Genomic DNA, 26,494 nt, shown 5'->3' with positions numbered 1-26,494 from the left:
AGCCAGCTCTCGCGAGAGCAAGTGCGCTATTTAAGAAGCCGCACAGGCCTGTCGCAGCCCTTGCCTTGGCCGCCTAGAGAGCGTGAGGAGGATAGAGGGTGAGTCGCGGGGGACTCGCTTGCTCTATCCGGTGCCATCCGCGGCGCTGCCCCCCTGGGCTGGGTGGGGACCCTCGGGGGAGGAGGTCATCGATTAGCTGCGGCAAGTTATTGGGGTCTAAATACAGCCCCGCTCCCCGATAAGGGTTTGGGGGCCTGGACGGTCTCTGTGGCCTTGGTCCCCCCCCGCCCCAGGGCCGGCGGGGGGCGGGCGCTTCCATTGGCTAATGGTATGGCCCACTCCCGTGCTGATGGTACGGCTCACCCCATGAGAGAGGCTTCCCCTCCCCCGGCGGGGTGCCTTGGAGCTAGTGTAACCTGGAAAATGGCCCGGCCCCGCCGAGTGACCAGCGCATGGGGCAGGGGAGGGTGTCGGGTTCCCCCGTTCCCTGCTCTGCCCTGGGGCAAGTCCTTCATTCTGCTGTACCTGCGTGACTGACTCACGTGTCAAGTGCTTCTGACAACACGTGGGTGTAATTAGCACTGTGTGTACAGTGAGAGCCTGGCTGGCGGCACGGTGCTGTACAAGTGGGAAGAGTGATGGAAATAGACAGCAGCAGTTTTCAGAAGGTGTCTTTTCTAATCAACTTGTGTTGCTGTAACAGGGTTGTTTCCTCACACAAGGCTTTTGGGGGAAACTTAGGGTGACCAGACAGTGAGTGTGAAAAATCGGGATGGGGTGGGGGGTGGGGGGTAATAGTAGCCTCTATAAAAAAAGACCCAAAAATCGGGACTGTCCCTATAAAATTGGGACATCTGGTCACCCTAGGAAAACTCTCAAATGTTCAATTTTTAACCCTAACTATTATTTCTATGCCAGGAAAGGTGGTGGTGCCGCAGCAGGGATCAGGCCTCACCAAGCTACGGTAGGGAGAAAAGTGGTGTTGTGGAACTGTATGAAAATGTCTTATGTTTCTGTGTGTTTGTATACACTTGTAAGTTTGAAAGCACCATAGTTAAGCAGCTGGTGAGCTGTGACTACCCATTATTTCTCTGTTACCTTGTGACCCCTTTCTGTTTTTCTGATGTTTTGCTTGATGTACCTCATCTTATACTTGGATTGTAAACTCTTTGAAGCAGAGACCCTGTCTTTATGAGTACAGTGCCTAGCACATTGAGGTCCTGGTTTCCAATAGAGGCCTCTGGGTACAACAGTGCAAATAATAGAAATGTTTATGACCTTGGAAACATTTTTCACCAGTTATGAACATACTTAACAATGGGGATTAGTAGCTGCCCTAACTAGGTTAGGGCCCAAATATTGTGTTAGATGCAATAAGAGATGAGCTCTACTCAACTCTTAAAATTCTGTTAGCTGAGATACACAAACAAGATACCACTTTTTTAAAACTAAACTATGCTATCTCACTTCCCAACTTTGTTCAGATGTTCCACCTGGCCTACTACACCATCATTCCAGTCTGTCTGTCTTTCATCTTGTGTGCCCTGCAGGGTTAAAAAAAGAAAAGCTTGCAATACCGTTAAGGAAGCTTTTTTCCCTCTTACATTTTGAAAGTAATTTTTCTGTGAAAAATGAATTGTATACTGAGGGTCTTGAGTATTATAGGTAGTTAAATAATGTATAGTTTATTCAACTTTCTATTTATAAATTTCCACTTTTTAAAAGCTCCATGTAGTAGCAAACACTGCCAGTATTAATCTTTAGTATTGTTACAAATTATCTGAGCTATCATAAGTGAAAATAAAAAGTATTTTCACAGAAGAAAAGCCTTTTGACCTTAAGTGATGATGTTTACTTTTCTTGTACAGATCACTTTTCTACTATTGTCCCTTTGCAGGGAAAATTTTTAAGGCTGAAAACAATTCATTATGTCTTAAACTAGCCAAAGCAGATCCTACTCCCTACATCACCTTCCCCCTTTATCTGCAGGGATTGCAAACTCGTGGCTCTGGCTTTGACATCACAACTCTGCACTCCTAACATTCTTTATTTCAATAGTTAGCCATTAACACCAGATGCCGAAGGCTGGCACACTTTGCCAGTGTTAGCTGCTGATATTAGCCTGATATCTATATATGTATCTAGCTTATTGAGTTAAACTGTAGGAGTTTGATCTAGTGGGGGTGGGGTTTTCCAGTATGCCTGGTGGAGGGAAAGTGAACAAATCAATGGAATGTGTGTACCCTTTACTCAATCAGGTGCTTTGGAAAACCCCACCCTTGAATTTTAATCCCTGCTTACAACACCGTGTCCACTGTTTTGGGTATGTCTCACCTCTCTGCCTCAGTTTTTTCATCTGTAAGACAAGAATACACCTCTACCCTGATATAACATGAATTCAGATACAATGTGGTAAAGCGGTGGGGTGGGGCTGTGCACTCCAGCAGATCAAAGCAAATTCAATATAATGCGGTTTCACCTATAATGCAGTAAGATTTTTTTTTTGGCTCCCGAAAACCGTGTTCTGTCGGGGTAGAGGTGTACTTTACTACATCAGTGCTGTTGTGAGACTGATTAGATGTTTGCAAAACACTCTTTTGGGGACAACTAAATATTGTTAAAAGTTTTAAATATTACAACTTGTTTTTGAAATATCACTGGCCAGTATATAAGGTGATTATCTGCAAAGACTTTATTTACTGCTCCAAAAAAACCTGAATGCTCAGTATTGGGGCGGGGCAGGAAGGATATTTTATACTACACCCTGAAGAATTTAAATATTTTTGTTGAACAAAAATGTCTTAGAACTGAGGTATTTGTAATAATTTTGCAGAATCCTAAAGGATGGGTTATGTCCACCTTATTTTAATGCTAATGTTTTTCAGACTACTTGTCACTGCATACACTATTCATGTTAGTTATTTGGCTGCAGGTGAAGAATTAGGTGAAGCTGATGGTTATTCTGAACTCTAGTACAAACTAGTTTGGCATTAATAGAAGAAAATTAAGATGCTGATCAAGCCTTTTGGATGGGCCTGTGTTTTCTCAATCAGTCTCTCAGATGTGGGTTCTCAACTGATTACTCATTGTGGGCTGCATATGTGGCCTGCAATGTGTTACCTGAGCCACAGGGGCTGGGCAGGGCAGCCTGGATCCCTGCAGTGTTGGGTTGGCTGGCTGCTTGCTCCCTCTGTCTGCATGAGGCCAGCTGGGAACTTGGAGAGATCCCGGCATGTGGGCCTGCCTTGTGCTAATTGGGCCATGGGTTGAGAACTGCTGACTTAAGGTAACTTACTTGTAACCAAACCCCCCCCCCCCCCGGTGATTGATCTTTTATTGAATATTTTTTTATTTTAGAACAAATTGAAAGATCAGAATGACTGATGCTGATGAAGCCAAGACTTCAGCTTTTGACCACTTTGAAGATTCCCAAGATCTAATATATACTCCTCAAGAACAGTTTAATGTGCATGAACATGTAACTGCAAGGAATTCATGTTTAGGCTCTGCGCAGAAAGATTCTGCATGTGAAAAATCTTCACAGGAATCCTACACCAGTGGTAGATCTTCCAAATATTTCACCTACTTGACCACTGTTCCAACCAATGCTCTGCTGGATGACGACAATTCGGAGATGTGAGTCTCTCCTCTCCTTCCCCCCCCAGCTACATGTCTGGTAAAACATACTCTGTATGGCCTAAATCGCTTAAGATACTGGAGTCAGTTGTATGAGATCTTGGATGAAAACAAGCAATTCATACTGCTGACTTCTATTTAGGATGATATACTTGGGCTGCTGCATATGCAGTACAGTAAAACCTCAGAGTTACAAACTGACCATTCAACCACAAACCTCATTTGGAACCAGAATTGCACAATCTGGCATCAAGAGACAAAAAACAAATACAGTAAAGTGTACTCTGTTAAATGTAAACTACTAAAAGAAAAGGGAAAGCATAATTTTTCTTCTTCCTAGTAAAGTTTCAAAGTAGCATAAGTCAATGTTCAGTTGAGGTGTTGGTAACTCTGAGGTTCTACTGTTCGTTTGAGTGATTTTTCTGGGGAGGGCTGTTTTTTTTGTTAGCTCCCCACATGTGTTAGACAAGCATTTTCCAAATACAGGAAGGCAGACTGCCCTAAAGAGCATACAGTCTAAATATCTATGTAAATAGTTATCTAGGATACCCTAGAAGTCCTAACCAATGTCATTTCTACTTTGGCTTGAAAGACTTCATATCTCTACCAACCACAATTCCTTATTTCTTAACTCCCTTCCAGTTTTGCTTTTTTGGGTACAAATTTTGTTTAAGTAAACCATATGGTGATGAGATACCAGGAATTCAGTCTTCATTCTCCTACATTTTAAGATGGCTTTTATGATTTATTAAACAATATCATTAGCCTTTGAATTACCTCTTTTGATTAGGCAACATTATTAAGGCTCTAGGACTAAAATTCCATCTGGCTTTTTTCAATTTGGTATAACATTTTTCTAAAAGGCTTGCATGTACCTTGTAATCTTACTTTTTAAACTTCCAATAATAATCCAGTGCCTGTACTTGAGTAATAAGGAAGTGACTTTCAGTTCCAATATTCTGTTCCTCTGTAGTTCCTTTCATCAGAAGTCTTCCATAAACAGTGGATCTGATTCTGTCACCCTGTATTTTGTGTAGGCAATCCTAGTGTAAAAGTGGGAGTAAAACTTTGCATTTGGTAGCACTTGTCACTGTGCATTTTGACTACACAAGCTTCTGGGTAAGAGAATTCAGCAAAAATCTGTTTATAGGCTTGTGAGATAGAGAAGTGTGGCTGTTCTCCAGCTGGGTTAAGTGAAGAACAGGATGGCTTACTCAAGATCAGTCACTGAAAGCTGCAAGTATGGAGTATAACCCAGGAGTCTGGGCTACCAGCTTCTTCATCCAAACCACTTATTCAAAGGATTATTTCAAAGTACTTTACAGTGGGATTTTACTACTGAACTAAATTTTTTTGTGTAAGCAGGTTAAACCAGTTTTAACAATTACAGAAATGGAGGTGCCTTAGTATCCTAGCCTTTCTCTGCAGGGTGGTAGCAACCAATAAAAAGCTAAGGAGAGCATTATATAGAGTTTTTAAGGTACAAGCAGAAGCTTGGTTGTGGCAAGAAGCCTTGCCTTTATAAACTTCTAGAATGTGGTGAAGAGGTTCTCAAACCAAATTGCAGTGTACCTTGAGGGAGGTAGTGTGCACCTGGGGAGGAGCTAGCTCTCAAACTGCATCTCCCCCTTTTGCACACTAACATTCACTCGTGGCTTGGTGCAGTAGTGCTGAACCCTTCTTACTGAGGAAAGGGTTGTGCACTTGCTGATGGAGCAGGCGGGGCTGCCTCCCCACCGTGCTTCCATAATACATGTCCCCTCCTGCCCCCCAGCCCCGGTAGCATCTTCCCCCTTCATTCTTGTACAGCTCCTTTTAGGTTGGACCAAAGCTCACACTCCACTTGTGGCACAGACTCCTGGCAGCTGTAATGCCCCTCCCCCACAGAGGGGCTGGAGAAACTAGCCTGGAGCTGTTGTCCTGCTCAGCCATGCACATTGCATCCCTTGCTATGGGCCAGAATTACACCAGCCCCTCTCCAGTTGCACGCTCATTGCCTGAGCTCCGGCAGCATGTATATGGTGAGCAGGGAGCCCTACATGCACCAGAGGAGGGTGCCTGCCCACTGGAAGGGAAAGGGGCACACACCTCCAGCTTGGCATTCAGCTGCACTTCTGCTCCTGACCCCCAACAGTGCCCCTATCCATATGCACAAAGTGACCTTCCCCACACACATGTACTTTCTTGCTTGTATAAAACACCTGCCAGCCCCTCACATCTCCGTCCATTGTGGTATATAGGTATCCTATACAAAAAGAATAAGAGAACACAATTTCCTCCATAGGACATACTGTTTGCCCCAACTCTCCTGGGTCCTGGAACTAGATTGGGACCAATTTATTTCACACAGGTCACAAAAGCAGGCTCTTGAGCTCTGCAGGAGCTCTTGATGCTGCCTTCCTCGCTGGGAACAGCTTGTTTGCCCATGCGAAGGAGGAGGTGATGATGTGGGGTCCCTGAAGCTGGTCAGGGGGTGGGGGCCTGCTCCCTGCCTGTGCACCTGTAGGGAGCTGCAGTTGATTCGCCTTCTCTACTCCCTTAAGATGGCTCACTGTGACAACATTTGAGAACCTCTGCTACAGTGACCAAACAGATTGGTTTTCATTTCAAGCAGACATCTGTTACAGCAAGTTGCCATGCAATTTCCAATCCATATGAAGTCAAACTGGTACTAAACAGACTTTCCAAGGAAGGAGAGCAGTCTTGTGGTTAAAGCATGGGTATGGGAAGTAAGTTTTTTGTGGCTGTCAGATTTCCTATATGACCATAGCCAAGTTGTAAACCCACTTTATGCCTTAATAGGTTTTTCCATCTGTAATACATTTCCCTGCCTCAGTGGCATGGAGGCTTAATTCACACCTATAAAGCTGTATGAATAAAGCTTTGAAATCTCTGAAAGGCTCTGTATTCATACAAAGAATATGAACATAAGAGAGGCCATAGTGGGCCAGACCAATGGTCCATCTAGCCCAGTGCCAGATGCTTCAGGGGGAATGAACAGGACAACTATTGAATGATCTATCCTGTTGTCCAGTTCCAGCTTCTGAATATTTGATGTTTTGCCTACTACCCTTTTGAGACTAGAACTCAGTGATTTTTTTTCAGTAAAGAATCTTGCATAGCTTGTAAGCCAACTTTCTCCTTAACTCCTTTGTGGCTTCACCTGAAATTAAGATGCATGTTTACTGATCTAGTGCATTAGGTATCTAAGGGCCATACTTAATCAAATTTTTTAATAGTAATCACCATAGACACCTAATCACTCCAAAGCTTTTGTTTGCTACTGGGAGAATTCTTTGTAGTCAGTGTGTAATTTTATCAGAAACATCAACTGTGCTTTCAGAAAAGTTAACCATTTACTCTTGTTTTGTTATCATAGTGACCTTTCTGATTCTACTAGCAGCTTGATCCAGCATGAGTGTAACAGTACACCGGCAGCTCGAAGTTCAACAAGACACTTGGTAAACTCTCCAGCAAATACATTAGACAGAGACACTTTGACTGAATCCTCTCTAGACCCTGGGTCTCCATTAAAGTTGGCCAAATCCCCAGGGCTGTCTAGATCTGCACTCAATTTAAAAGCCAGTTTTGACTATCACTTGAGGAGGAAGTATAGGAGACAAGCACATCAAAGATGTAAGGAGAAACCAAAAGAGAGAGAGAAGAGGTACAAGAGCACAGGAAAACCTAGAGGGAGACCACGGCTAACTCTTTCACAAGAAGAGCAGAAAAAAAGACTTCTAGACAGAGGCTTTCAGTTTCCTTTTGTGGAAAAAGAATATGGAAGGAAACATATCCCCATGAAAATGATTTCTGAATATGAGGTGAGGTTTTTCTGTTTTTTTTATATAATTGGAGTGGTTTCTAGATGCAGAACAAACTGAAATGGCAGTTGCCATATGATAACTATTGTGCTTTTGCACTTAACAACTGACTAATTTGGTAAGAGTACAGTGAATTAAATTCACACTTTCAGTACAACATTATAGATGAGATTGTATGCAGATTACTTGACAGCATAATTTATCAGTTAGTACTAAATTCTTGAAACTGATTTGCTGTATAGCACACTTTTAAATATATGCTGAAGGGTCTATCTTTGGTATTAGAAGTCAGAAATAAACATGTAGTCTGTCTTAATGGCACTGATTTTCAAGGCCTTGCATAACGTAACAAGAAATCTGTTTTTTTTCTTAGCAAGCAGCTTTAAAGGGATATTTCCAATACATTAAGATGGTCAAATGTGAAGAACATCTCAAAAAGGCTTTAAAAAACCTGAATGCTAGTGAGGATTTAGAAAATGAAAGTATGGCAATGCGGAAACACAAATACATAGATGACGAAGGACCCATTTCTCCTATTCAGGAGACAAAGTAAGTTCACACTTATTTCCAAAAAAGAGTATTTATCACCTTCCATCTGTTTCCTTAACTGGCATTGAAGTTATGGTGAATGCTATCTGTGTACTATATAATCATTAGGGAAATTTATCCTTGCAATATCTCTGAGGCAGGGAAGTATATCCCCATACCGATCAGGAATTGCGGAATCAGAGTAAACTAGTTTCTCAAGGTCACATAGAAAGCTTGTGGCTGAGCTGGGCATTCAACTCAGGTCTTCCAAGTCTCACTGCAGGGCGAGACCATCATCCACTGTGTGCATATTTCTGAGACTTGATCTGTGAACTTTAAACTCTGGTAATTTAAATTTAATAGAGGTTAAATCTGGATTGGGAATTACTAAAAGTAATTCTTGTTTTGAGAAACTGTTCACACCGTAATTTCATGCAGTATCACTTTGTGGGAAGCCATAAGATCCAACCCCAGTTCAAAAAAAAAAAAGAAAAAAAAGCCTTGGTATCTTGTGGCATAGGGACTGGATTGGGAGTTCGTGAAGTGCAACCTGTCAAATCTGAGGATTGTTTCTTTTTTTTTCCTCTTGCATTTTATGTTTGATTCAGTGAACAAAGTGGAATGGGAAATAGTCAACTTAAAATCATTCTTGTCTGAAATTTGTCTACACTTATTGCAAATAACAGCTGAGCTTTTTATAGCTGAAAGATTAGAGACTTAATTTAACTGACCATGCATTAGACTATTATGTAAAGTTTTGCTGTTCTCTCATATGTGGTCAGTCATTTCCCCCTGTCAGAGGGAAAAACTCAGTTCTCACCTTTTTGGTTGGATGCAGCAAAGTCAGATACTTCATGCAATTGCTTGAGAAATAGAGGGAGAGAGTGCACTAGGACACAGGGTTTCCCCCTTCTAGGCAGGGGTCTCTACAGGTAAACAATTACAGCAAGCATTTATACTTTTTTTTACATACAATAATAAGCAACAGCTGCATTTTGTTTATACATAGGCTATCTTTATCTTATTTTTCTCACTTCTGTTTAGACACTAGTCTTGATTCCTCATTATCGACACAAGGTCGCAACAACTTCTCTCACAGTTCTTTCCCACTCGCTTCACACAATCCTCGCTTCTACAAATCTCACGTTATTAAAATTACAGCTAGCCTAACTCTTGCTAACGCTGTCATGCATTAAAAACCCCTTCAAATCCCTGTCAGTTCTTTCTCTACTTCCACACCCCCATTTACCTGGGTGTTTTACCCAGCTATGAGGGGAAGATGTAAAACCATAACAGTTAGCAAGGATGCTTGGGGATCACAATCAAATCTATTCCTAACTCTTCTCAAACTGAGTGTGGTTCAAGTTGGTATGTTCCTTTTAAGTGGCAGGTAACTTACAATGGCTGAAGATTGGAAAAACGCGTTTATAAGAATAAGAACGCAATCCTTCTGCCCTTGGTTACAGTGGTAGTGTGACTGACTGGACGGAGGCCTAGTTTGGTGAATAAAGGCTGCAGGATTTGCCTTGGTCTCTAATGTGTACAAGTATAAACTGTGTAATGGTTGTGGCTCTGACTACATTTTCTGAGCATTCCATTTAGAGAAGTGGAAAGCTGAAGAGTGAAACTTTTTTTGCAGACTGACTATCCTGCTCAAAATAAGGAAAACCAGAGAGCAGTCAGACCATGCATGTTAAAGATTCTTGGGTAAATGTAACAACTACCCCTTGCATATGTTGCTCAGCTGTGATTCACTCACCAATGTAATATTGGGCAAACCTAATCCCTCTGCCTCTTTTGGCCCATGTTGGCCCAGCAGTGCTGTTTGGCTTTCTCTGCTCTGCCCTAAAACAGACCTGTCCTCTTAATCTCTTCAGTATGCCAGTTTGCTTTTCTTCATGGCTGCCCTATCCACTCTCTCTCATATCTACTCTGAAGGCCTTCTCTCTTCTACTTCCTAATTATCCTCTTCTTTGTAATATCACTGAAAGCTTGTCCTACCTAATTGTCTTGGGAGGTGTCATTTGAGATCAGTCTTTTGCAGGAGTGGCATCCTCATGTAGGTGCAAGTACACCTCTACCTTGATATAATGTTACCCAATATAACACTAATTTGGATATAACGCAGTAAAACAGTGCTCCGGAGGGCGGGGCTGCACACTCTAGTGGATCAAAGCTAGTTCAATATAACGCGGTTTCACCTATAATGCGGTAAGATTTTTTTTGGCTCCAGAGGACAGCATTACCTTGAGGTAGAGGTGGTGTAGCATTGAAGCCAAGAGAAACTCAAGATTTTGTGGAGGTAAAAATCAAAGACCACTTGTAGTCTTTGTATTTTGTGCTGTTACATAAACATAACCAAACTCTGGACCATTTTTATTTCAGTGGAGACGACCACAACTTGGATCCTGATCAAGAAGGATTTGGTGCCACAATAGTTGTGAGTAAACCTGAGTTAACTTTACACCTCTGTGTAGCATCTTAAAGCAAATGAACCAAAAAAAATCAAGCAAAATTAAAATATCTTTGGATTAAATATTCCTGGAATTAAACTGTATCTGTGGACTATTATATATGCCATCTCTGACCCTGCTTCTTGATATAAAAAATGCATTTGAAAATTCATGGTTCTGTCTTGTTTGCCACCTCAAACAATCCTAAATTGAGGAATACAGGTCTGAGAATTACTCATGGGGAGTTCTTGAGGGAAATATTATTCTGCCTCTCCCAAAATTATTAGCAAAATCCCACTTCAAATCTTGTCTTTATTATAATTGGCTCTTATTCTGATCAGGTTTATATCTTCCATTGATTTAGGAGAACAGCTGTTTCATATTAAGCAGCAAACTTCCAAGCAAGAAAAAATCAAAGACAAAAGCAAAGCATGCAGAACTAATCAGAGAAGATGAAGAGGAGGAAGAACATGCTGCTGATGGGCCTGGGCCTGTACAGGAGATACTACACAGATCAGGAAACTAGTACATCATGGAATCCCGTAAATGCTGGTTGCCGTAACCCTGACTCTGAGCATACATATCTTCATATGCTGCTCCACTAGTCAACAAAACATCCACTTCAAACAATGTTCAGCATTCAACTTAAACTTTCAGTTATTGCAAGTGATTGCATCATCTAGGTTGTAAATGTGTAACTTCAGTCTCCTTTGGGTGAGTATATGATTTGCTTGGCTGTGTCTAGAGAGAAAATTGTAAATGTTGCAATCAAAATAGAGTAGTAAAGGAACTGCTCTTATAAAGCTTTGAGGTTTTAATTTGCTCAGTACTATCTGTAGAAAAGAAGGTAAAATATCAAATTAACTTGGTTCAGAGGTTAACATTGCCTTCTGTCACCCAGCCTTGGCTTAAAAAGATCATGTCTGAACAGCCTTTTGCCTCCATAGAAAATAGTAATATAAATTGAAGAGTGTGATTGAAACTTAATGCATATATTACATACAGCATGTCGCTTTCAGAAGCACTCCATTCTTTTGTTTTTGTCTAACTTGGACAGAAACTTAGCGCAGAATTCTAATAATAAAATTACTCTTTTGCAACCCACAGCTGATAAGAGTTGTGCTACTTGTAAGCATGGACAGTAATTGGAGCACCTATATTAATGGTGGTAGAAATGCTGGGTAGAGAATTATACCTTTTTCTCTTTCATTTCTTCTTTATGAAGTCTATCATTCCACAATATGTTTAAATTCCAGTGATAAATGACCCCAAACGTCTTTTCTAAAAGAAATTAATACGTAAGACTGCCTCGGTGCTGGTGAATCTAACACGTGTGAAAATGTCATCTCTTAAATTGTGTGAATAAGGGTTTTAGCAGTTAGAGCACATATAGGACATAGTTATTAAGTTGTTATAGTGGTGTTCAGGGGCCCCAATCTGGAGTGAGATTATATAAACAAAATCCCAATTGGGGACAGGGTGAGAGATTGACAATAATAGAACACAAGCTTGTATATTTTAGCTATGTGTACAGTTTGTAGGCTTCACATCTGGGCTTCTTAAGTAATTATCTCATGTTGAATCATTTCAATCTTGGTAGGAACTTTCCTGCTGGTTTGTGGTGTTCAAAATAACAATTTGTGGCTTTGTTTTTATCTACTGAAATAGCTACGTAGAATAAAACTGCAAGACAGACTTTTAGACTGTAGTATCAAACTCTTTCTAATGCTGGTCTGAGATAACTGCTTAACTTTTTCTAGGCATGAACATGGCAAACATCCCCTCACTGTGGTTTGAAAAACTTCATGCTGGATTTGGGAATGGAGTCTTTGCTGGGTAAGGTATTGCAGGTGCCATATATAGTACTTGATCCACCTGACTTCACATTGCAGTTCGCATGATGAATTTCTCTGTTCAACTGCTGGGTGATTCACAAATGAACTAAATTCTAATTCTGAACAGAACTGATTAAATGTCCCATGAAAAACAGCTACATTTGTTATAAGTATTGGTTAGAGAAATATTAATCTTTAATGTTGAAAACCTGAGACTTCATCTGGCTCTTTTCCATCTCTGCATTTTAGTTCAATTGGCCTTTTTTGGAGAGAGAGAAAAAGGAACCATTTTAGTTTATTGCTACTGCAAGAGGTAAATTGCTTTTTTCTTTATATTCCTTTTCATGATTTTCTATCAGTAAATTGAAAAACTATCTGAATGGCTCTTTGAAAAGATACAAATCACATGTATTATGACCTTTGTTTACTTGATACTTGATTTGGTAGAAGGAGTTTGACTAATGGAAACAGATTAAATGATTTGGCTAAAATTAGAGAGTCTGTCTGAGATGGGACCAGAACTCGGAACTCTTGATTACAGTAGTGGTCAGACAGTTGCATGCAGGTACTTACACTCAAAGCAATACTACAATAACTTGGCATCTGGAGTTGGTTCTCATGCTGCTGTGCTTGTTCAACCTGAGATGTTGCTTTCTCAGCTTAAGATTTCTTGTAAACTTACTGTCTTCTAAAATCTTTGTCTTCCTGTTCTGTTTCCTCAGACTAATACTAGCTTATATGCCCTACATCAGGGGTCTCAAACTCAAATGACCACGAGGGCCACATGAGGACTAGTTCATTGGCCCGAGGGCTACATCACTGACACCCCCCCTTGCTGCCCCTAGCCCTGCCCCCACTCCGCCTCTTCACACCCCTTCCCTGAAGTCCCCACCCCAACTCTGCCCCTAGAGGGTGCATGAGGGGTGCAGGCAGGGGGCTCAGGGCAGGGAGTGGGGGTGCAGGCAGGGAGTAGGGTGCACAAAGGGTGTAAGATGCAGTGGGGGTTGAGGGGTGGGGTGCAGTGGGGGGCTCAGGGCAGGGGTTGAGGCGGGGTGCAGGGGGCTCAGGGCAGGGGTTGAGGGTGGGGTGCAGGGGGCTCAGGGCAGGGGGTTGAGGGGCGGGGTGCAGGCTCCTGCTCCTGGAGCCATGTCCTTGTGCCTGGAAGCCAGGGCAACACATGGATAGAGCCCTCCGCTTTTCTCCTCTCCTCCCCCGCCCGCCTGCAGGGACGTGATGCCAGCCACTTCGGGGAGCGGTGCGGGGCTCGAGGGGGCAGTCCTGCAGGTGAGATTTGACCACCCTTGGTCTGGAGGTGGGGTGGGTGCAGGTCACTTGGCGGGCTGGAGGAAATAGCCCTGTGGGCTATGTGTTTAAGACCCCTGCCCTACATTCACAGTGTTTATAACAAAGAGGTGTGGCATTTGTAGACAGAAGTTGCGGGTTGCAGCAGCCCAATTCTTTGAATCACTCTTCTTCAGATGCCACGAAAGGTATCACCATGTAAAGCTCATGCTGCAGAACGCCTGTTAGTCTGTTAATTTATACAGACCCAGTGTTGTGACTTCTAGTTACATATACATAGGATATAACTCTGTCCCTGTGCAGGTGTCTGGAATACTGATATTACGCAGTCAGCAAGTGCTTGTGAAGGCTTATTTTGTCCATATAATCCTGGGGGAATTCTGCCCCCCAAAAAATTAAAAATTCTGTGCATAATATTGTAAAACTTTGCAAAACATTGCATATTTTATTTGTGAAAATAACTGTCAGTTTCAATTATTTTGCTAACTTATTTCAAAATATTTATCCGCAACTGTCTAACAGCGCGTGTGCGTGCACCCCCCACCCCCCCCCAGGAGTAATGTTAAGGAAACCCCTGCGACAACCCAGTTCCTGTTTCTCTGCCACTCCCCCCCTCTAAGCACAATAGTGAGGCCAGACACCCACAGCCTATCCCCCCAGAGCCCACCTGCAGGGCATCCCAGAGCAGGAAACAGACTGATGCTGGTTCCCAGACATTTGTGGAGATTCCTGTATGCCGCCTCCTTTCCGGGCATGTTGAGAACTGCAGTTGCCAGGAACCCTCCAGCAATGTCTTCACTTGCAAGCTGTACTCTACTGTGTCCAGCAGCCCCTTGTGGTGGCCAGCAGCTTTGCAGCCAATTTCTGTGGAGGAAAGAAATCCTGTGCAAAAAATATTAATTTTTGTGCAAATTCTGCATGCACAGTGGTGCAGAATTTCCTCAGGAGTAATATAATGCCATGTTATGGAAATGGGAAGCAGATATAGTAGTGGGGCAGTGCCACTGTAGTTAAGTTAGTCATGACATTTGTTCTAATGACCTATTGACATGCTTAGCTGGATTTCTCTTAAAGCTGGTGTGCTTCAGGAGGATGCAGAGTCGGGTTAGTGACCTGAATTTGCAGGCATTTCAGTCAGGGGTTCTGGAGAGAAACCCTAAGGAAAAAATAGCCCCTTAGAGAAATGTTTAGGAGGGCTTTTGCCTATCAAGTAAACTATAGATGGGATTGTGGGTCAAAATGTTCTCAATCTGACTTTTACCTGAGATAATATATTGCACCCACTAAATCTTTGGGGAACCCAAATTGAGAACAGTATTTAAGAATATCTAAAATGACTAGAGGGTTTCTGCTCCTGTCACTTTATTCTTTAAAATACAAACTGTTACCAAAAGTCAAAGCAATCTCTGAGTATGCCTCACAGGGGGTGAAGTAGTCAGTGACCAAGGGATTTCTGAGTTACTGCCACATCAAAAAAAACCTTCCGTTTGTGTACTGTTAAACTGAGAGGGACGGACTGGAGGAATCCATAAACCTTTTGATTGCTTTGGGCATAAAGCTTATGCCCAAATAAATCCATTAGTCTTTAAGGTGCCACCGGACTCCTTGTTTTTGTGGATACAGACTAACATGGCTACCCCCTGATACTTTTGATTGCTGTGAGCTTACCTTCGGTAAATAAGGATAAGTTCATCACAAGTCCCTGCTTCAGCCACTCACTTCAAAACGTCTTTTGTCTTAAGTTTGCCACAATTTGTAAGTCATAGGTGACAGTTTTGTTTTTATAATCACAATATTTGTGGGTGAAGGGGGCTAGAAAAGTGAGTGCTTCCTGGGAGGATTATAAAGGCAAGGAGAGAAAGAGGGGTTTGGGGCAAAGTAAATAGTGCCAAATATATAACCAACTACTTATTAGAACCAGCTGCATTTGAATAGTGCATAAATATTCTACCTTCAATTAAAGTGAAGTCCCATGGACGGTGATGAAAAAGTTTGTTTTTCCCAGCACATCTCCAGTGTTTGTTTTATGCTGTGGACAAAATCTTGGAGTAAGTGCTAAGAATAAACCCTTCTCTTGCAACTCACAACTCATCAATATATGAGCGGTGTTACTTTTCAGAAGGGACAATCTTTGAATGTGCTTCCAGTAGAACAGAATTTCTATGAACACTGGAGAACAAGTCTCTGCTTGCATCAAGTTCAGTCTCTAAAATGGATAATGTAAATATTCAGTGTTTGCACTTAGTCCCAGTTACACTGACTTTGTTTTAGACCCTCCTACTGTAAATTCTGAGAAGAAACATGTAGTTGCTCAAATACCATAAATGTCTGCAGCCAGCCAACTTCTTGGATTGATAATTCCATAGTCTTGCCTGTTGGCCTTTCTCTTATGTCAGTCTGTTTCCACTGTCCAGCTGCTAAAGGAAACTTTTTTTTTTCCTGCTAGGAAGGGCATAGTATCCCCTACCATTTCAAGGGGAATTGAATAAAACATAAGTTCTGAGTAGGTTGGCCAGCCAATTTGTCTATTTCTAGGCGCTCCTCAAATGCAGTTTTAAACAAGTGACTGGCATTTGTTAACCTACCAGTATATGAGAAATAATGGCTAAATATATAAACTCTTACACTAGGTGAGCCAATATTGAATATTTATTGTGTTGATTTCAAAAAGTCATGCTTGACTAATGTAAGCTGTGCTGAACAGAACAATGGTAGCTTCTAGAAAACTGTCTTTTTTTTTTCCCATTTTAGTTTCTGGAATTTCCAAAATGCATTGAAATCAGGATGGAAATACGTAGCTAGTTGGTGAAAAGGGTAAGCTGTGATGCATTCATATTAAATTACTGCATTCGAGTAAACTAACTTTCTTTAGGGAAATTAAAATTTTAAATGCATGGCTTTTTGGCAAAAGTAGTTAAAGTGAACTGTTGCACTGTTTTGGTATCTGCATCCAGCAGTATTCTCCTGATGAGGTGTTCAAAAAACAGTGCCACAGTAATCCAGCATCTGGCATCGTTGGTTTTCATGCTGTTATGCTTGTTAAACCTGGTATATCTGTTGGAACATGTAAGTTTAATTAAATCGTAGGCTGTTTTATTCGCAAGCTGGTGAAATAATGTTTCCATTGAAATATTGTGGAAATGCCAATACAGTATTTTATAAATCACTTACATTTTTCTACTACTGTGAATTTTGCATCAGAATATCTTCGCTTTTTTTAGAGCATTTCCTATGGCATTCTGACTGTAGAGACACAACCTGACTGCAGTCACTGTCAGGAAGATCATCTTCATACCGAGAAGGTATGTACAGAGGAAACGTACATATTTGTAATCGGGAGGAAACTAAGGAAAATAGCTAGAGTCAAGGTAGAGAGAGGTCAGTTTAAGAACTGAGCATGACCTTCAACTGGACTTAAAGCTGCATTTTTTTTTTTTGTTTAAAGCAGAAATAAATCCTTGTTTTGAACAGGGACACCGTATCTTTTTTACTATAAAGTCTCTATATAGTAAAAGAGCTGGAAGCCCTCCCACAAGTTTCACTTAAGTAGGTGTCATCTAATGACATTTTCCTACATCTTTCTGTATGCTATGCATTTCTGCAAACTTGGGTGCTGGTTCAACTGAAGCTCCTGGTATCCAGTGCCTTAGAATGACTTCTTGCAGACCAGAGCCAATTTGAGCAAGCTGCAGGCTCTGAGGTTGACAAGTAATTTTGAAGTGTTTTTAAAATGTCCCTTTTCCTCTATATAGATCATTCAACACATTACGTTACTTCCATTTTTGTCAAGGTACTTGCAGTTCATCTTAAAATCTTTTTACTTCTGGCCTGCAGTAATTTGGCCCTGTCTACTTTGGGTAAAAAAGATGTTGGGTTTTTTATTGAAAGCCTTCCTTTAATATTTATGTAGACCCATTTGAACTAGCTCCCTCCTAGTGTACAGTATGACCAGCTCAAACAAATTCAGAGGTGGTGAACTTTCTGCAGGGGTCCCAAGGTTACACATCTTTCTTGTGCAGACAGAGCCTTTTAAAGCTAAATCTAATAGGGGAAGAAAGCCAGTTGTATATGGACTACTAATTTAGGTGAATAGTTTTTTTTGTAATATAGCTGACTATCTAGTTTAAAAAGATGAAGAATTTTTGATAGTTGGGTGAAACTGCCTCGTTACACACTAAGAATAGGCACAATTAACTGTGTGTGTCTGAATTGAGTAATGTGGCTACAGAAGTAACAGGTTGTGCTTCCATCACTGTAAAATGAATTACAGTGGTGACAATGAGACCTGTAACAAACTTGTCTTAAAATGATTTTGAACTTTTTGTCCAGATAGAAGGGTAAATTCAAACATAGGTTCTGAAAAGCGGTCCACTCTATTGAGATTTTCATAAAATAGTCACCTGCTTCAGTTTATTCTGACACTGTTTTTTGTCAGCTAGGCCAGTGGTTCTCAACCAGGGGGCCATGACCCCCAGTTTCAGCAGGCTGTGGGCCCTGCAGCTGAAGCACAAACCCTTGTACCCCCATTTGGTTCAAACTGGGAGTGGAGTTGTGGTGTGTCCTGGAGGCTTTTATAGCATGTTGAGGGGGGCCTTAAAGAAAAAGGTTGAGAACCCCTGCCCTGGGCAGTGAAACAAAATCTGTGATTTAGATGTGGTTTAACCATATACTTGTCTATAAGAAATCCAGTTAGATGCAGGTTAGGGATGTAAAACCCAGTTAACCAATAACTATTCAACTCGGCCTAGGGTCCCAGCTGTGGTTCCTCCCCCACCACCCTTATTTTAATTGGTTACATGGTTGTTTTTAAACATGATTTACATCCCTAGTGCAGGTTAATATCTAGATACATAAGGTGCAGCATGTATTTTGTCAAAGAAATTGAAGATGGGATTACAAGACCACTTGTCTCTTCATATCATTTTCTTGGAAATTGGGCTTTTCATACTTAGGGCCATTTATCTGTACATGTGGAGTCCTGTTGGAGGATTTAAAGAGGTTTATGTTAGTAAGGTTTGGTTCTCTAGTGAATGGGGGAGGGGGTGTCCCATACCTTCAAAAGACTGGATAACAATGTATTTTGTAGTGTTACTGTAGCTGGTTTTGTTCCAGGATACTAGGGGGACAGGGTGGGTGAGGTAATATCTTTTATGGGACCAACTTGGCTGGTGAAAGACATACTTTTGAGTTTACACAAGACCTGAACAAGAGAACTCTGTGTAAGCTGAAAAGCTTGTCTTTTCCAGCAGAAGTTGGTCCAATAAGATTACCTCACCCATGTTGTCTCTCTAATTACTTAATGTCAGCATTTGAACTGTAGTTTGGAAGTAATGAAAATGGATAATTGTGAACCACATCTTGTCTAATGCAAATTGAGTAATAAAACTACTTCTATAACAATTTGAGGGAAAAGGTAAATTTAAACTGTAGAGGCCACTTAACTGGCATCAAGTATAACAAACTGAATTCTCTCCCTTTGTTTTCAGGGACTCCAAATAACTGTGGAACACTCGGTCTCAATCACATTTTCTTCTCTTATCTTGGTAAGAAATTCTGGTGTGACTCCTTGAATGAATTTTGTGGTATAAGTGTCAGAGGGGTAGCCGTGTTAGTCTGGATCTGTAAGAAGCGCACACGTCTGACAAAGTGGGTATTCGCCACAAAAGCTTATGCTCCAATACATCTTAGTCTATAAGGTGCCACAGGACTCTGTCGTGGTATCCTAAAAGTGCTTGGTTAAAGGGTGTTGCATGCCTCATTAACTCAAAATTGATTTGCATGCTATAGGATTGGATTATGCCAGGGTGTGCAGCATCAGAGTAGAATCTGTGCTGATTGTTGGAAAGCAAAAGGCTTCATAATGAGGATTATGCACAGACCTGTATTCCTCTAGTTTGCTGTTTTTGAAGAGCCATATAAAACTCACTGTTAGTCCTATTGAACTTGCCATCAGATTCTTTGGTACAAGAAGAATTAGAGCTTTATTTTCATTTAACTGGCATCTGTTTTATACTGAAAGAAATAGGTGGAGATGTTTCATAAATGGTAAATTTATTCTGCTCCAGAATATAGAGGATGTTGTGAGGAAATGTTATGATGATTGGCAAAATGTTCAACTGCTCTGAAGAGAGTGAATGATGACAGCCTTTCTGAACACTTTGGTTATGTGGCTCTTGTCTGTTGTGCTCCAGTTCAGGTACATGCTTGCCATTTAATGGTTTAAGCTTACCTTGGTATCAGACTAAAGGGAAAATGTTAGAATCAGAACTACCATGTTTGTCTATTGCCACTGCTCTGTGTATGTAGCAAGTGGGTTTTTTGTTAAACCTTTACCCTCTGGGTTCTAATTTTTAGCTCTCCAAAAGTAGGGTTGTGGCCAGTAGTTACATGGGTGATTTTCCAGGGAGAACACAGGTGCTTCAGGAAATGTATGGTTGTACAACCCCATTGTTAAAAATTGCTGCTGCTTATGGGTTTGTGTTTTTGTGTGGCTGTAAACTGACTTCTTTCAGGTGGAGTACATGTTTAGAAAGCAAGGCAAGTGAAGTGATTACAAAGAAGCTTTGTCAACCAGAAATTAGGAGATGCCTGTTCACAAGGTAGGAAATTCTACCCCTTGCCCTTCTATTAAAAATTCAGTGTCCATTGGCTTTTGGTTTTAAGTTAAACTTATCTTCTATCAAATGTATTCAATTTGAGAAGCATTTCAGTCTTAGTAAATTTAATTGTAAATATAGAATGAACACTTACTTCTATCAGTGCTATCTCTTAACTTCACTGGCCTCTCCAATGGATGTGCATACAAAAATATCCAGCTAAATATTAACATATGGAACTACACCTCCCCTGAAATCTTAATTGCTATTGTTACAAATAACACTTGAGATGGCGAACTGAAGAAATAGCAGGGAATTTCTTTTGCCTTTTTCAGTCACTTTGTGCAATTGAGAGTAGTTTGTGTGTAGTCCGTTTCCCTGTCCAGATTAATAATCTAGCTAAAACTAAATCACTGACCATTATCATCAAGCAGTCTCCAGTTCCAGATTATAACCTGTTCAGTATTAACCTGTCTGGATGGGACATAGAGCAGATGGCAGCTGTTAAATATTTGGGCAGCATCATAGATTGTACTGAAGGATCCTCAAAAGCCATGGACATGTGTATAGCAGAAGCTAGTGCTGCTGCAGAGTTTTTGGGCCCTTCAGCAGCCTGTGGGGTTGCTGTGATATCCAGTTTTCTACAAAGCTTCTGATTTATAGAGCCATAGTTATATCAACTCTGGCAGTGGAATGGATTGAGGAAAGCTGAAGAACACCAGATTGACCCTGTTGATTCTCGTGGTCTTTGTCCAATGAAGACTTTATCTCAAATGGCAGGACAAGATCAGAAATCTATTATAAATAATGGAAAAATCAGGCCTTTACCTCTTCAGTAGGTGTTCCTGTTGAAGTTATTGTTTAGGCTGGTTGATGCTGACAAAGCTTGTCCTATATTGGTAATTACAGAAGCTGTAAGAGCTCACCCGTGTATTTCGTATTACAGTACCACATAACTGAGGTCTATCCCGATGGAGCCTCTCCTGTAGGTTCATGTCGTTGGAAATACCTCATAGAGCAAACTTGTGGTTTCGCTTTACCCATTGAACTATTTGTTAGCTCTGTGGGATAAAACTGCAAGACAGATTTTAATTGCAGTGTGTGTGTAACTATTTAACTCGCTGCGTGGACACTGAGCAATATATTTTCTGTCCTGTAGGCACTAGCTTAGTTAACGCTCGACATGGATTGAAAATCTTGTCACGAAAGGAAATGGGCAAATTGCTGGGTAAGGTTTAGTGAGTGACTTGCACTGCGCTTTGACTTCTCATTGTAATTAACTTGTTGAATCACATTGTTTAAGCTGAAGGGTGGCAAACTAAACCTAGATCTCCTGTTCTGTTTCTGCAGCTTCAGAAATTGTGAAATCAATCCTTCACCCAGCCTTTGCTGGAGAAACTGTTTTCTTTTGAACAGATTGTTTCTAACCCTCATGGTTGTCAAGACCAGACAGTGTATAAACAGATACATTAAGTCAGTAGACCATTTGAAACAATAGCGTTGAGGTGTGAATCTCACTCATTTTGCTGGGCTGCTAATGCTGAAATCCAAATGAAAGTAAAGCAACATAAATGGATTTAGTAAACTTTAGCAGAATGTGTGTATCCCAAACCGAACTCTCCATGGCCGTGTGCCAAAAGTCACCTGTCCCTTCTCCAGTTGCCAAACCCCCATCTTCTGAAGTGCTATAAGAACTCAGAATAAAAATGTACAACACATTGAAAACGGTGGAGGCAGCATAACATCAGTGTCAAATAACAGATGTATTTTCATTAAATAAAAAATGAAATCGCTGCAGAAATTCCAATTTGCTGTGCTGGAGTGTTGAAGAATCCAGGGATCTTGCCACAAAATCACTGCAGATTAGTGTCTTGACTAAAACTAGCTAAATGTTCTGTTTTAAAAAATGCATTAGCTGGAGTACAAATCTCTATTATAATCCTAGAAACTGAGTTACTAGCTTCATTTAATAAGGACTCCTCTTACGCTTCTGATTACTTCACAGCTTGCAAAATGGAATTTTGCTCTGAGTTTACTACTGTTAGATCATTAACTTCTAATTCAATACTTTACAGAAATGTAATTTTAAAATGGGCTGATACTTTGGGATGGTGGAAGCTGTTACAAACACTATTTTAACTGTGCACTGCAAGGTATCTGCATCCAACAGCATTCTTCTGGTGGGATGCTCAAAAACCAGTGCTACAGTAATTCAGCATTTGGCATCGTTGGTTTTCATGCTGCTGTGTGCTTGTTAAACCTGGTATTTCTGTTGACACAAACTTGAGTCTTTCTAGATTTAAAAGCAGATATGTTCACTTATCCATATAGTATGTCCGCCATTGACCAGCTGTAGAAGACTATCAGTGTTGCACTCACTGCTTTATTCTTTTTAGAGGGACTTCACTACACTACTAGACAGACCAGATTTCATTATGATGAAAGAATTGTTTGGAAGACAGTATCATGACACCAACTTGTTGTAAGTATATTACCTGTCACACAGCTGAAACATTTATTCATCTTTCAATTTGGAAGGTATATGTGACATTGCACTACATAATGTTTTATGGAAATATGCTTGTGTAAATATAATGTAACTGGAATATGCTTTATGCAAAATCTCTTGTAAAGTATCATTACAAAGCTTATCTACTGAGTGTTCATCCTATTTGTATGTATCATTCTTGTATCTAAAACTAGAAATATGAAGCATAACTCTGAGGTCCTACTGTAATTATGCAAAGTGTGGGCCATTAATGGTGGATTAGAATCTTGAGGGCTCCCATTGACCAGGACAGTTGGTTGTAAACAGTTTACCTGCAAGCCTTCCTGTGTACTTGTCCGCAGAATGAGGTCTTACAGTGACATGATCATGTCACCTGAACTGGAACCCATCTTAAATCTGGTACTCTTCCATTTAGCTTTATATAGAGCCAAATGGATTTATTTGGGGTTTGGATCCCATTGGGAGCTGGGTGCTGGAGACAGGAGTACTTGCTGAGCTGTTTTCAGTTGGCTACTCTGGGGGCGTGGTTCAGAACCTGGGTCTGTGTTGCAGCAGGTTAGCGTATCTGGCTCAAGACATGTTTCTGGAGCCCCAGGTGGGCAGGGAAAATGGGCTCAGGGGTAATCTCAGCACATAAGGTGACGGTCCCAAGGGGGGTCTGTGTGACTGAACCTGTCACAGTATATAATTGCAGTGTGAAATAACTCAAAATACAATTAAGATTTTGAGAACATCTAATATGCTGAAACTGCAGCAGACAGTGCTAGAATAAAGTAGAAACACTGCTGAAGTGTGGTCTAAACCTCCAAGACTAAGGCAATCCTCATTTCTAATTGTGATAACATTTGACTTGGGCAAAATCACTTAATTTTGAATTGTGACCCATATCTTGAAACATGTAAGAATTATCCTAATGTACCTGGCATTGCATATGTACCTTGCGTGGGTGTTGATTTAGTGTCTCAAACAGTTTTGAAGGTAAAAAGTAACCTGAAGTTCCAGGCTGTGTGAAGCTAGAACTGATGTCTACTATGAGGTGTAAGCACTTGTAATGCTTTGGGATCTGTCAAGGACAACTGTTTTGATGCACAGCTTGGCTCAGATTAATTTTTTAGAGCTTTAAGTTGCCATCTGCATCATATAACAACTCTGGCCTTTTCCTCTAAAGGTTTTAGTGCTCAAGTATTACTTAAAACCCTTATTAGTGGTCATTACCAAGGATACTAGGAAATACCATTTCTGGTGTGCTGTGGACAAGTAACTCCATCAGATTTTGGCATTGCTACTGTAGTAGCACTAAATTTGTTGGAAACAAGTAATTTAAGGGATCAAAGAGCGCTCTTTCATGTCACCATGTCTGTTTTTGCTTAAATCCTCACTGAAAACCTTTTTACATAAATTTGTTCTGTTCAGTGTAGTCAGATTTCAGCTAAAGCAGTCTAAAAATTTTAAAAATAGTAGTTATGGAAGAATAGCTCTTGGACTGTACATTCTTTATCGGGATTATAGGCAAAAATACCTGACTTTATGGAATATTTCTAATAGATCTGTTTTTGATTTTGTTTGAAGCTCCTCAGATGGTTGATGGAAGAGCAATTATCAGAGGACTCTTGCATTTAAATGTAACTAAAGAAAACTGACATTAGCTAAACTGCCTCTGAATAGAGTGCTTTTCCTGGTTTATCTTCAGGCAACTCTCACCTTGATAATTTATCGCTTGATACTAACCAAATCTGACTCTACTTTAACCCCTTAGTGTCTATTGCTGACAAATCACTGACCAGAAATCCCAAATGAAGACCAGGAATGAACATGGATATGGAAAGGACTTTCTAGCTGTATTGCAAAGGTAAGGATGCCTGCTAGCAATTCTGATAAGCAACAGCAGCCACTATACTAAAGGTCATTTCAAAGAGGGCTTGCATGGCTGTGAAACCAGCAGCTCTTAACGCGATGACCTAATATTGAAATCCTCTGCAGGATGCCATGAGCACTTAGTGTGCTATGTGGCCTATTTCTGAGGAGATAGACATAGTGAAGCTAGGCTGTTGATCAGGTGCAAGAGGAAGGAACGTGCCACTAAGAACACTCCAAATTATAGATCCAGTGTCACTGTACCAGTTCATGAGAGAACTTACACTGGCTTCAGAATTTAGGTTACATTTTAGTTCTTCAACCAAGCTTCTGACCTCAAAACTGGAAGAAATGGTTTAAACTAATATTTAATGTATGATGGAAAGTGGCTTGATGCTGAGTCCCATACTTTGAGTGTGTCACTTCGGTCAGTTGGTCTGGCCCTAAGTATTAGCATTCAAAACAGAAATAACAATTGTAAATGTATTTTCTAAACCCTTTTGTCTTTGGTGGGAGATTTCCTCTTGCTAGTTGAGGACCAACCCTGGACCCAAAAAGGTGCAATGTATGATACCAAAAAACTTTGGAAGTTTACTTGTATTACCTTATTTTCACATACTTCACTTCCAACAGCAATCCATTCATAAATAGCTGATCTATCAACCAAAAGCCAGCTCTAGGTGACAAAGCTATGCTTTTAATGAAGCAAAAGTAGGCTTGCAGATGAGGGTGAAGCTTGAACCAAATCAGGGAATGGTTATTTTTAATCAACTAGTCACTGATTGTGGGAACCTCAAATGTGTAGCACTATGGAGGTAGCTTCCATAGGCTGGGGAAGGGCTAGAGCACGCCATCTTGTAACTTGACTAACCCTACCTCCAACATAGGAGCTGTAGTGACTTTTTGGCTTTGGCTACACTTGCATTTCAGCGCTGGCGCGCGCAGCGCGCTTTGACAGCTAAGCCAGGCGCGCCAGAAAAAAATCTCCCGCTGTCCCCCTCAGCTCCTGTCCTGGGAATAACGTGGGGCTGGACGGCGCGCCGCGCCCCGCGGCTGGGGCTTTGGCTTACACGCTGCTTAGGCGGCGCCAGGCAGAGCGCGCTGCAGAGTGTTTTCACTGCTGCCTGCTGCAGTGCAGCATTAGTTCTTGTTGAGGGAGCTGTATCCAGGATGCAGACTGAGCCGTCCTTTCTTCAAGAAGGGAGAAGATAAGGGGGTGAGGTCAAGAGGGGAAACTCCAGAACCATGTCCCCAAATATAATAGCAAGGAAAGGTCAGCTATGCAAAGCTGTGATATCAGAATTAACCCTGTTAAATAGCAGCCACTCGAGCTCATACTATCCCTTTATTCATTCTTCATACACCACTACCTGTGAGTTGGTCAACTTCTAAATCCGAGCTAGTCAATAGGCAGACCACAGACCAAATCCAGACTGCCAGATGCTTTTGAACAGACCCCAGAATCTTTATTTACTTACTAGGGCTGTCAATTTAATCGCAGTTAACTTGCACGATTAACTCAAATTAATTGTGATTAATGGCATGGTTCATAAATTTCAATTAGTAGTCTACTTAAATATTTTGGATGTTTTTCTACATTTTCAAATATATTGTATTTTGTGTTATAATTGAAATCAAAGTGTTACCAGAAAGTGAGAACAGGCAGTTGCATGGCATTTTTGTAGCTGGCATTGCAAGGTATTTACATGCCAGATACGCTAAACATTCGTATGCCCCTTTGGCCACCATTCCAGAGGACATGCTTCCAGGCTGACACTCATTTAGAAAAAGGGGGGGGGAAATGCATTAATTAAATTTGACTAAACTCCTTTTGGGGAGAATTTTATGTCCCCTGTTCTGTTTTTACTCACATTCTGCCATATATTTCGTATTATAGGAATCTCGGATGATGACCCAGCGCATGCTGCTCATTTTAAGAACACTCACGTCAGATTTG

The 26,494-nt window shown here is 41.0% G+C and overlaps 1 protein-coding gene and 8 non-coding genes across 13 annotated transcripts; all 9 read left to right on the top strand.

The window, feature by feature from the left end:
* Nucleotides 1-25: 25 nt before the first annotated feature.
* Nucleotides 26-26,494, top strand: TAF1D (TATA-box binding protein associated factor, RNA polymerase I subunit D). Of its 5 annotated transcripts, XM_039481311.1 has the most exons (18): nucleotides 26-98; nucleotides 919-964; nucleotides 3,358-3,636; nucleotides 7,016-7,460; nucleotides 7,834-8,009; nucleotides 10,374-10,428; nucleotides 10,806-11,155; nucleotides 12,202-12,277; nucleotides 12,526-12,589; nucleotides 16,330-16,392; nucleotides 16,800-16,880; nucleotides 17,331-17,368; nucleotides 19,065-19,121; nucleotides 20,091-20,177; nucleotides 21,334-21,402; nucleotides 22,571-22,656; nucleotides 24,440-24,532; nucleotides 26,435-26,494. In XM_039481311.1, exons 3-7 carry the CDS (start codon nucleotides 3,377-3,379, stop codon nucleotides 10,965-10,967), a joined length of 1,098 nt encoding a protein of 365 aa, XP_039337245.1. In that variant the 5' UTR covers nucleotides 26-98; nucleotides 919-964; nucleotides 3,358-3,376; the 3' UTR covers nucleotides 10,968-11,155; nucleotides 12,202-12,277; nucleotides 12,526-12,589; nucleotides 16,330-16,392; nucleotides 16,800-16,880; nucleotides 17,331-17,368; nucleotides 19,065-19,121; nucleotides 20,091-20,177; nucleotides 21,334-21,402; nucleotides 22,571-22,656; nucleotides 24,440-24,532; nucleotides 26,435-26,494. The 5 variants fall into 5 exon arrangements, with proteins under 5 accessions (XP_039337245.1, XP_039337237.1, XP_039337258.1 ...); XM_039481303.1 differs by lacking the exon at nucleotides 17,331-17,368; XM_039481324.1 differs by lacking the exon at nucleotides 17,331-17,368 and having other exon boundaries at nucleotides 24,253-24,532.
* On the top strand, nucleotides 12,333-12,405 carry LOC120396154. Its single transcript, XR_005593020.1, has one exon. It is a non-coding gene; the product is annotated as a small nucleolar RNA SNORD5 (small nucleolar RNA).
* LOC120396145 lies at nucleotides 15,582-15,707 on the top strand. Its single transcript, XR_005593012.1, has one exon. It is a non-coding gene; the product is annotated as a small nucleolar RNA SNORA40 (small nucleolar RNA).
* Nucleotides 16,507-16,646, top strand: LOC120396195. Its single transcript, XR_005593054.1, has one exon. It is a non-coding gene; the product is annotated as a small nucleolar RNA SNORA8 (small nucleolar RNA).
* Nucleotides 17,739-17,874, top strand: LOC120396198. The gene has a single exon (XR_005593057.1). It is a non-coding gene; the product is annotated as a small nucleolar RNA SNORA1 (small nucleolar RNA).
* Nucleotides 19,665-19,737, top strand: LOC120396192. Its single transcript, XR_005593051.1, has one exon. It is a non-coding gene; the product is annotated as a small nucleolar RNA Z40 (small nucleolar RNA).
* LOC120396142 lies at nucleotides 21,130-21,261 on the top strand. The gene has a single exon (XR_005593009.1). It is a non-coding gene; the product is annotated as a small nucleolar RNA SNORA18 (small nucleolar RNA).
* On the top strand, nucleotides 22,317-22,457 carry LOC120396194. The gene has a single exon (XR_005593053.1). It is a non-coding gene; the product is annotated as a small nucleolar RNA SNORA8 (small nucleolar RNA).
* On the top strand, nucleotides 24,584-24,716 carry LOC120396197. The gene has a single exon (XR_005593056.1). It is a non-coding gene; the product is annotated as a small nucleolar RNA SNORA25 (small nucleolar RNA).

This window comes from Mauremys reevesii, linkage group 1, assembly GCF_016161935.1.
Source record: "Mauremys reevesii isolate NIE-2019 linkage group 1, ASM1616193v1, whole genome shotgun sequence".
Classification (NCBI taxonomy): Eukaryota; Metazoa; Chordata; order Testudines; family Geoemydidae; genus Mauremys; species Mauremys reevesii.
The sequence above is the reverse complement of the archived record's forward strand: the minus strand, read 5'-3'. Positions and strand labels throughout refer to the sequence as shown.